Genomic DNA, 10,721 nt, shown 5'->3' with positions numbered 1-10,721 from the left:
CAGAGCGCCCTCTCCCCCAAGGGGTGAAGATGGGATCTTGGGGAGGAAACAGCAATTCTTAGATATTGCAACGGTTTGTGACTCTCCGAAGGGCCAGAGTGCACCAGCATGCACACATTATCACGGCGGCATTAAAGTTCTTGGGGGAGTGATTGGAGGGAAAATTCTAGAACGTGTCCTTGGGGGCGGGAGATAATGAAAAAAAGATAGAGAAATGCTGCTCTGACTCGAACGTCCCACGCGGTCCCTGGCCAGCCTCCGTCCATCGCTCCGGCCAAAAGCTTGGAGGCGATGTCGCCGCCTCCCTTTTCCTCACAGCCCACTTCCAGTCCATCAGAAACCCTTCAAAACAGACCCCCGATCCAGCCGCTCCCACCCCACCCCCACTGCGTCTCCCGGCCGAGCCGCCCCCTCTCCTGCCTGGGTTATTGCAGCAGCCCCCAACTGCTCCTGCTCCCTCGACAGCCAGCGGGATCCTTTCACCATCCGGCAGCCAGCTCGTGTCCTCCTCCTCACAGAGCCCGCCAGAGGCCTCCCAGCTCCCAGACTTCTCCCAGCGACTCCTCGCCTCCCCTGCCTCTCCTGGCTTCCTCTGCTACCCCCCCTCTCTCCCTCCCTCCCTCTGCTCCAGCCCCACAAGCCCCCTTGCTGTTCCTCCAGCCTCCACTGTCCCTGGTGCCCCGGAACCCAGGCAGCTGCAGGGCCAAACCCCTTCCTCTCATTTTTGCTCAGATGTCACCTTCCCAGTGAGGCCAACCCAGACCAGCCTGCCTTCATGTTGCCCGTCCCCAGCGTTCCAGAAAACACTTCTCCTCCCTCCCCTCCACCCTCCACCACACTCACCACCGGCCAGCGCACTGGACACTCGCTGCTGTTGCTGATGGCTCCCCCTGCTCCCTGACGGCTCCCACAGTGCGGGGGGGGGGGGGGGGGGTCTTCGTGTGGTCCCTGCTGTACGTGCAGCACGAGCAGACTGCCTGGCACATAGTAGGTGTGCCTGACACCCCCTGGGCACCCACTCCGGGCTCCTGCCAATCTCCCCATGTTGGCACTCGCCCCTCCCTCTCTGAAATGTGCCCCCACGCTGTCCTTTAGCCAGTCCTTTCTCCCCGTAAGAGCCCTTTGCCTCTCTGGTTAGGTCAGGAAGGGGCCTGATTGTCAGACAGGAAGTGGGTTTCTCCCCAGAAGCAGTGGGGCCCATGGACAGGCTCTGAGCTGAAAAGCCACGTGGTCACACCTGCTTTGGTGCCCACAGGACCGTGGAGGGAAGGGGAGCCACCGGGCGCAGGGGCACAGGGAGGGAGCCGGGGAGAAGCCAGGACCTGGCTGGGGCAGTGCATGGGGCAGGGGAGGCTGAGGATTGGAGAGAGAACAGGAGCAGGGGCATGGCCAGGCCTTTGCACCAACTCGAGGTGAGGGCAAGGGAAAGAGGGGGGGACACAGCCAGGATGTGTCTGAGTGACAGGGCAGGGCTGGCACGCTAGCCAGGCGCAGGGAATGGGTGGGGAGCACACGCCAGAGGGGGAGGGGGCTTGTGGGAGAAGCTTCGTTCTTGGCCCCTACAGCCTCCACCCCCTTTCAGGGGCATCTTGTGCCCCAACACTTCTGGCCACAAAGGGAGAAGCCCCCTGTGACTCAGAGGAGGGTGGGACTTCCCAGGGGAGCCCAGGCCTTGGACCTGGGGTAGGAGGGAGGGGCCGGAAGTCTGTGCCCAAGAATTTACGGGGAAACTGCCGGCCGAAAAGTCCACACACGCCTCACCTTCTGCATGGCCTTGTTTGACCAGAGGACAAACAGGACAGGGAGTGGCCGTGTGACATCACGGGGACTCCTGAGCGCAGCCCGGGGCGTGGGGGCAGGAGAGGGCAGCGGGCCCCACGGAGCATCTCCCCTGAAGAGCCAGAGACGCCCGGACCAGCTCATCCCACACCCTCATATTGCAGACGGGGAAACTGAGGCCCAAGAGAGAATCCAGGGGGAGACAGGCTCTGGAAAGAAGGGCTTACTGGTCCGATGGGAGACTAATAATAGCATATATGTCCTTTTTAAAAATATATTTTTTATTGATTTCTAAGAGGAAAGGGGAGAGAGAGAGAGATAGAAACATCAATGATGAGAGAGAATCTTTGATCTGCTGCCTCCTGCACGTCCCCCACTGGGGATTGAGCCAGCAACCCGGGCCTGTGTCCTGACCGGGAATTGAACTGTGACCTCCTGGTTCCTAGGTCGATGCTCAGCCACTGAGCCACGCCAGCCGGGCAGCATATATATCCTTTCTTCCTGAGAGTCAAGCGGCCTGCGCATCCGTGAGCTCGTCCACACCCCAGACCCCGCGGTGGGTGGGGAGCAGGCCGCCTCGTGCCAATGCTGTGCCAATGCTCCGTCACTGTCCTGCCTCCACGGCACCCCTTCTCTCCTCCGTCTCTGGCACGTGCCCTTTCCTCTCCACCCAACTCATGTCCGCAAGAAGGAAAGCGGCTCCCGCTGCTGTGAGGACTGGGCGGTTGGAAGCTTCTGGATTTCTCCAAGGCCAGAGTCCTTGCTGTCTTCCGTGGTTTCAGGCATTTTGTTCAGACGGCACCGGTACACATACTGTTCTGTGTGGCCACAACCCCGGAGGGCGGGGCCTGGTCTTACCCAAGCTGGCATTCCCCCACAGGGCCTAGGCCAGGGCGGGGCATTCAGGAACCGGGAGAAAGGCTTGCCCAGGGCGGACTCACCCCCTGAATGTGCCCTGAGCATCCCCCCACCCACCATAGCGCACCTGTCCCACTGTGAGGAGGGGCCCAGAGTAAGGATTCTGTGTCTGCTGAATGGTCAATTAGAAAACGAACGAAGACTTAGATGGGTAGTAATGGACGATTCTTGACGTTAAAGAGCTTCTGATCCATTGCATGGGTGAGGGAGTGGGCAGGGAGCAGGATTGGAGAGGCCTACAAATACTCCTGAAGTAGACAATCCCAGCAGCACGTGCTGAAGAAGTACTGCGGGCTCACAGAGCAGGAGAGCTCACGCTCACCTGGGAGAATCAGGGAGGGCTCCCTGGAGGCAGTGGCTTTTGAATGGGCTTTGAAGGGTGGGAACACATGGCAGAAACTCAGGAGCCGTTTTGAGCTGAAGGAAGGGCACTGGGCAAGACGACGAGGAGGGGCAGGGTCCTCATACCAGGAAGGACTCGGTGTCATGCAACGTTTCTCACATCCGGCTCCACGGGAGCCATGGGGAGCCACCGAAGGCCTGGGGGCGTGTTGCTGGGAGCAGCATGGTCAGGTCACCAGGAAGTCACAGTGAGAGAGGGCACTGGACTGGAATGGAGCAAGCAGCCGCCTGGCCAGGACAGTTGCCGAGGCAGAGGTGAGAAGGCTGTGGGTGTCCGACTCAGGGAGGCAGCTGACCAGTTTGTGATGAGGCTGTGAGAGGCCCCACCGAGGACGGGCCTGAAGGGTCTGGAAACTGGTTGGATGTGGGAGGAGAGCAGCGGGAGGCTTGGGGAACTGATCTGGGCTTGGGAGAGTAATGGGCCCTTCACAGGCCTGGTGAGGTCCCAGGGGGGTGGCTGCCTCCCGGGAATGGAATGAGTTCACCCCACCCGCGTGGAGATGCTGCATTACGAAGGCAGATGCCGGCCTGGGCGGGAGGTCGGGGCCCCAGGGACAGAGCCAGGAGTCGGGCTGAAGCAAAAGCGAGGCTGTGGGAGTGGATGAGCTCATGCAGGAGGGAGTGTGGGGTGAGGAAGGAGGTAGTGGCGAAGCACAGAGCCTTGGGGAGAGCCCACAGCTGGCGAGGGGCGGGAGCAGGAAGAGAGGGGGTGCAGGAGGAAGGGGGCGGTCCCCTCTCTCCTCCCTCTTTCCCAGTGCTGCCCGCCTCGGCTGTGCCCCCACGTCCAGACACCGGGTAAACAGGGCTGAAGAGCCGGCCCTGGAGCCCTCCCACCTTCAGGAAAGTTCCCAGTTAAAAGGCAGCAACGCCCAGTGGTTGAGCGCTTGGGCTCGAGGCCCGGCCAGCGCTGGTGGGACGCCCAGCTGCCCCTCTCGCTGTGTGACCTCGGATCCACAGCCTCCTCGCCTCGCCTCGCCTTCCCCGGGGAGCACAGCCGAACTTCTTCCGCGGCGGCTGCGACTATTAGCGAGATAATGCGTGTTGTGCGCTTGGCACTTGGGCCGGGCCAGCCCTCAGAGCTCCATAAAGTGTGGCTGCTGCCATTACGGTTATTACAGGGGCGGGTTGGATGCTGGCGCCGGGTCTGGCTGGGCCAAGAGTCCAACAGCCCCAGAGCCCTGAGCGAGGGGGGGGCTGGTGACCTAAACTCCCCCTGCCCCCGAGTGCCAGGGCCCCTCCTGTGGTCCTCCGAGCACAGAGCCAGGCGTGTGGCACTGGCAGTCACAGCTCTCTCAGCGCCGATAGCCCTCCACCTGCTGAGAAAGGGGACCCCCCCTGCGGTCTTCAACCCCAGCTGGGGCGCAGGGATGGGGCCTCGGTCCCAGGGTTGGGGCTCCTTTTGGGGCAGGTCATACCCATAGCCAGAGGCACCAGTACGTGCTTCTGTGTGGCGGGCGTGGAGGTGGACCAATCCTCTTTCCACACCGTATTCACCAGCTCCCGTGGGCACGGTCTCCCAGACGACCCCTCTGTGCACCCGCATTCCCGCCCCAGCCCGACCCCACTGGCGACTGCGCTCTGGGTGGGTAGGTCCACGTTGGCAAGAAGGACGGAGGCACCGGGGGCCCATCACGGGGCTGTGGTGGCCCTGAGCCCAATGCCTTATCCCCCATCCCTGACCCCCAACCCCCATGGACTGTGCAGCTGCCCCCCACCCCAGACCCAGGCCTTCTGCCAGCCCTTGGGGAGTGGCACCGGCTGTGATGGGGCTGGCAGAGTGGGTGAAGGTCGTGAGTTAAGGGGTGCTTCAGCCACCGAGGCCTGCACCCGGGTGTGCTCGAAGCCTCTGTGTCCTCTCAGCCTCAGGCGAAGGGTCTCATTTGCCGGGCGCTGGAAGCAGGTGAATGGACCGTGGGCCGCACGCCCGTCTGTGCAGCCCCAGTTGGGCAGGAAGAAGAGGGGTGCCAGAGTCAGGGGACACTCACTCAGACCCCATCCTACCCGGACCAGGTGGGGGCCCCCTGGCGGGACTGGGCCTGACTGCAGCAGCCTCCACCCGCGGGCTCAGGCCTGGGGTCCCGCCGCCGCAGGCGGAGCCTTCTAGCGCTAGGAGGCCCCATTAACTAGGCCACGGCTGGAGGCGGGCAGTGGCCGCTGGAGCTGGCCGTGTGGGGCTTCGGGAAATGTGGCCGCAGGAGCCAGGGCTTTGAACAATGCACAGAAGGTTTCTGCGATATCAAAAGAGCTCCTCGCCACTAATCCGGCGGGAGAGGGGCTGCTGGTGGAAGGGCTCGGCTTGGTTCCCATCAGCGGAGGATCAAAAAGCATTTGGTCAAAGAACCTTTAAATACCTTGAAAGGCAGGTAACGCTGGTTCAATGGGCTCCGAGGGGGACTGAGCTGGTCTGAGCTGCCAGCGAGCTGGTCCAACCACGGGGACTGCGGGGCGGCGGCCGGGGCGTGCTGGGGGAAGGGCCCTGGAGGCCGGAGGGAGGACTGTGGGGATAGACCACAAGCCCCCCTCCCCCCCCACCCCCTACCCCTGCCCCAGGGCAGAAGCATCAAGGTGTGGAGGGTGAGGAGAGCAGAGAACTGGGCTCGACTGGGTCAGGGGATTTTATCCGGAGCCTGTAAGACTCCCCGCCCAATTATGGCCAGAATGCTGTGTCTATATTTGGATATACATTTTTCTAGGGAGGAGAGGTCCACCGGGTTCATTAGATTCCCAAAGGGGTCCAAAGCCAAATCAAGATTAAACACCGAGCCCTCGCTGGTTTGGCTCAGTGGATAGAGCATCGCCTGCGGACTAAAGGGTCCCAGGTTCGATTCCGGTCAAGGGCACATGCCTGGGTTGCCGGCTCGATCCCCAGTGGGGGGCGTGCAGGAGGCAGCCGATCAATGATTCTCTCTCATCATTGATGTTTCTATCTCTCTCTCCCTCTCCCTTCCTCTCTGAAATCAATAAAAATATATTTTAAAAAGAAAAAACATTAAACACCGACATTCTTATGGTGCAGACTGGTCGTCTGAGGGACTGAGCCATTTGTCCCAGGTCACCCAGCTCGTAATTGACAAGCCCAGGTGCTTCCACAGTGCACCAAGGGGGTGTCTCAACAGAGGCCCGAGGCCAAGGTTCTGACTGAGGCTGGGGCCGCCCCACGCAGGGCTGGCCAGGAGAAGGGGGACCAGATTTTATCTTTTGGGGTGCAAAGGGTGTGAGGGGCTGAGCCAAAGCACATGGGGGTGTCAGGGTGGCCATGCAGAGAGCCTCGGAGCCAGAATCTGGCTGGGGAGTTGTTACAGGGAGAAAGCTGGGGTGACTGGGGTTGGGGAACGTGTTTTGGGAAGAGAATGCTTCTGGCCCTGCAACCTGACCTGAGGACGAGGAATGGGGACCCAGGGCTATGGAAGGTCAGCTTGGGCAGGTGCTCAGAGCCTGGGGTCCACCCCAAGGAGTCAGAAAAGACCCTCAGCCTTCGCCTAGCCTTCTCCCCAGTGTATTCTCACGGGCCTATGTGGTGCAATTATTTAGCCCCATTTTATTTTTTAAAAAATATACATTTTTTTATTTATTTCAGAAGGGAAGGGAGAAGGAGAGAGAGAGATAGAAACATCAATGATGAGAGAATCATGGACCGGCTGCCTCCTGCACGCCCCCCACTGGGGATCGAGCCTGCAACCCAGGCATGTGCCCTGACCGGGAATTGAACCGTGACCTCCTGGTTCATAGGTTGATGCTCAGTCACTGAGCCACACCAGCCGGGCTTTAGCCCTATTTTAGATGAGAAAACAGAGGCCCAGAGACATCAAGGAACCAGTCAAGGCCAAACAGCCAGCTAGTGGCAGAGCAGGACCAGTGTTCAAGTCCAGGATTCCTTCCCGGATGCTGCGGGCCGGACCTGCGGCTTTAGCATCGGCCTCCACAGCAGGGCAGGCAGAGTGTGGCCTGTGAGGACCCTGGGTGGGCCTCGAGGTTCAGCGGCCACTGGATCTGGAGAGGAGATGTCATTGGCGAGCAAGCATTGATCCGGTCGCCATTGTGACGAGGTGGGCACAGAGATGGTGGCAGCGGCTGCTAGGAGTTTGCGGTCACGTCCTCTCTGGGGAGGCGACGTCGGTGAATTAGATGTTTTTACCTTCTCCAGACTCTTGCCCTCTGCCGGGGAGGACAGGGAAGACTGGGGACGGGGTAGCCGCAGGGACAGGTGGCAGAGCAGGTCCTCGCTCCCGGCCTGGCACATCGTGGCCTCGGCTGGTCTCTGAGCCCGTCCCTCCCGGGTCAGGCAAATGCCCAGCCTGCGGCTCTTGCCACACGGATGGTGGCAAGGAGAGAGGTGTGTTTGTTCTGTCCCGTGAGCTGCACAAACAGCTGCCTCAGCACTTGTGTGAATAATTCAGCCACGGCCGCGGGGGTGGGCCAGGGAGCTGTGGGACGAAGCCGTGCGGACAGCAGCATGGAGACCGTGACAGGGAGAGGCCAGACGGGAGCCAGGAGCCCTGCCTCCCAGCCGTGGCCTAGCAACAGAGCAGGTGGCCTCAAGGGCCCTGGCGAGGAGCGTGCGGGCCTGGCAGCTGCTCCTGGGGGACAGAACGTCTCTCCTGAAGCCGACCCAGGACACCTGGGCCCTGATGGCAGCGCCAGATTGGAAACAGGCCTGAGGGGCCACAGGGCGCAGTGGCTGCCAGCACGGCCCAACGCGTCAGGGGACCTAGGACATGAGGCCAGAGCGTCACAGAATGAGGGGCGGGGGACAGGAGGGGGGAGGCCGAGCACCAAAGGCCCTGGCCCTCGCCTGCCAGGGACTGGCCCTGCGGGCAGGGCAGGGGTGAGTCACACCCTCTGCTCTCCCTTCTCGGGGGACCTGCTCAGTCCGGCTTCGTTTCCTGCCTGTGCCCAGTCCTCCACGAGTGCTCAGCGGGCAGGCGCTCACGGTGCCCGTTGGTGCTCCCGCAGGAGAGAGTCGCCTTCCAATGCAGCAGGACGGTTCAGAGGTTAGACATCCGGAAGAACTTCCTGGGCAGGCAAAACAGGGAAACGCGGAGCATGTGGCATCTCGCTTAAGGTGAAACAACAATGATGGCATTCAATATCCGGCAATACGTCCTGTGCTCTGTGCTTTAACTGTCACCTCGCTTCATCTTGATCATAGTGGAAGGAAATGGTGCTGATATTATTCCCATTTGTATGGATGAGAAAACAGAGGCCCAGAGGGGTCAAGTCGCCCGCCCGGGGTCACACAGCTGTGAATCACAGAACTGCACAAACCTGTGTTCTTTCCTCTTCCCAATGACTGCAACCTCTAGACCAGCAGTTCTCAACCTGTGGGTCGAGACCCCTTTGGGGGTCGAACGACCCTTTCACAGGGGTCGCCTAAGACCATCGGAAAACACATGTATAATTACATATTGTTTACAGTAGCAAAATTACAGTTATGAAGTAGCAACGAAAATAATTTTATGGTTGGGGGGGTCACCACATCATGAGGAACTGTATTAAAGGGTCGCGGCATGAGGAAGGTTGAGAACCACTGCTCTAGACAAAGTGACCGAGGCCCCGGGAGAGGGTGTCTTCAAACTTTTCGGGTGTCGGTGAGACAGGCAGGCCGTGCCCCAGGGCCTCCGTTTCACAGCACAGTCTCATGGGGTGTATCTGGTACGTCTGATGGACACTCCAGCTCTGACGTTCCGGAACCACGGTTGTCTGGTGGCTGCTGGGGATGAACGAGGTGGGGGGTTTACGTTTGTAAGGAACAGGCTGTAAGCTCTCCGATGGGAGCAGCCACGGGTCTCCTCCTGAGTCTCAACATCTCAACCGTGCTGTTGGCAAAGGCTGGGGGTCAGGACTGAGGGTTCTACTCCTGGCGCTCTTGCCCCTCCCTGGGCAGTCAGCTCGCGGGGAGGGGGGGGGCCTTCAGCTCTCTGAGTCAGTTCCTTCCCCTCTGCCACTCGCGGGGTGCCCTGGGTCACCTCTCAGATGCCCACTCCCTCACCACCTCGGAGAAACTCCGTGATTCTAGATGCTTACAGAGATCTGTTGAGCGGCAGCGGTGAATTCGGCTCCCCCCTCTCTGGACTCTCGGTTTGATGGGTGGGCAGGTTCCTGAACAGGGGACCTTTCTGTGTGGTGCCCATTGGTGGGGAGATGGTGGGGGGAAGGGACGGGTGGCAAGGGGGTAAGAGGGGCACTATTTGCTCTTTGCCAGGACAATGAGCAGCAGCTGGGGGAGAGCCCGGCAACCAGCCTGAGCCCCGAGGCCCAGGCTGTTGGCTTGGCTGAGGTTTGCCAGAAAGGGGTGCGTGGACGGCTCCTGGATTCCTGGCTGCCTGTGGGTTTAGGAAATGTAATGGCCCTGAACCAGGGGACGGGGGCTGAGATTTATGGCCACTGAGGAATTGTGGGCTAGAACCTACAAATGCCGGTTTTCCTTCCATGTTTAATTAGAACATTCCATCCAAGGAAACCTGTTTCCGAGGAAGCAATCTTCACAGAGGGGTGCTTGGGGGATTTCCTCGTCTGTTCCTCAGCCGGAAGAGCTGTGGGTGGAGGGGCGTGTGTGTGTGTGTGTGTGTGTGTGTGTGTGTTGGGGGAGACTTGAGACAAAGGTTTGTCCCTGTGGGTGCTGGCTGCCTGCTGGGCCGTGGGAAGATGGAGGTGAGCTGGGTGTGCGCTGTGCAGTATAAAATCGGTTAAGTGGATTCTCAGGGTGGGAGTAGGACACCTTGGCTCCGGGAAGCCTGGCTGTCTGTGAACTGCATTCTCAGTGGAGGGGGGAGCAGGCTGCTGCGGGGCCCAGGATTGCGCCTTCCTGCCGATCCCCTTCTATTGGGGGGAGGGGCGCTGCTGTGCTGTGTGACACTCCCGTGTCTGTTTCTCCCGTGTGGAGGTGTGTTGTGTGCATGTGTGTGGGGTGGTGGTGGTGGTGGTGGTGGTGGTGAACAGGTGTGTGGGTGTGTGCAGGAGGTCTCCATACCTGAAACCACCAATGGTTTGGCTCCAGGCCCTTCAAACGCTTGGGAGAAGGGCCCCCCTCTTCTCTACCACAGAATCCAACACCAATTCTGCGGAGAAAGAGGAACTAGGGTTCCCCTGATTTGGACTGAGCTGAGCTGACAGAGGGGCAGAGCGGGCCAAGAGAGCCCCAGGGTTGGAAGGTCAAAGAGGGATTACTTTCCTACCCAGGAAAGCAAGGTCAAGAAAAGGGGGTGGGGGGAGTGGGGCGCTGTGCAGGAGAGGGAGGAGCACAGGCTGCAGGGTCTGTTTTCTTCTTTTGAGGGACTGGGGTAAGCGGGGACTGTCATTGGGCTCAGTCCCCCACCAAGGGTGGCGATTCTAGACTTTTCCGTTCCATCTGTGTGCAAGCTTGGGGGACTAAGAGGAGCGGATCCAGGCTCAGCCCGGCAAAAAAAAAACTCCACTCCTGGTTTTCGCACACACCAGCCTGTCTTCCCGGGACCTGCTTGGTGTGGAGTCCCGAGCTGACGCCCTGGAGCCGCCACCAAGTGGAAAACCTGGACGGGATTTCAACGCCTCTTGGAGCGGAATCAAAGGGCACCTCGGAGCAGGTGGCCGGCACCGCGGCCCTGCGTTGCTTCAAAGCCGCTGTCACCGGGACCGGGTCGCAC

At 60.5% G+C, this 10,721-nt stretch overlaps 1 protein-coding gene across 1 annotated transcript in view; it reads left to right on the top strand.

Moving 5' to 3' along the window:
• Positions 1-10,721, top strand: part of SYT7 (synaptotagmin VII) — a 100,057-nt gene that overhangs the window by 13,392 nt on the left and 75,944 nt on the right. Inside the window, exon 2 of the mRNA XM_014544542.1 lies at positions 10,537-10,714. Coding sequence (XP_014400028.1) covers positions 10,537-10,714 — 178 coding nt within the window. The remainder of the gene's footprint in view (positions 1-10,536; positions 10,715-10,721) is intronic.

Source organism: Myotis brandtii, unplaced genomic scaffold (genome assembly GCF_000412655.1).
Source record: "Myotis brandtii unplaced genomic scaffold, ASM41265v1 scaffold369, whole genome shotgun sequence".
Classification (NCBI taxonomy): domain Eukaryota; kingdom Metazoa; phylum Chordata; class Mammalia; order Chiroptera; family Vespertilionidae; genus Myotis; species Myotis brandtii.
Note: the sequence above shows the minus strand (reverse complement) of the source record. Positions and strands in the feature narration are given on the sequence as shown.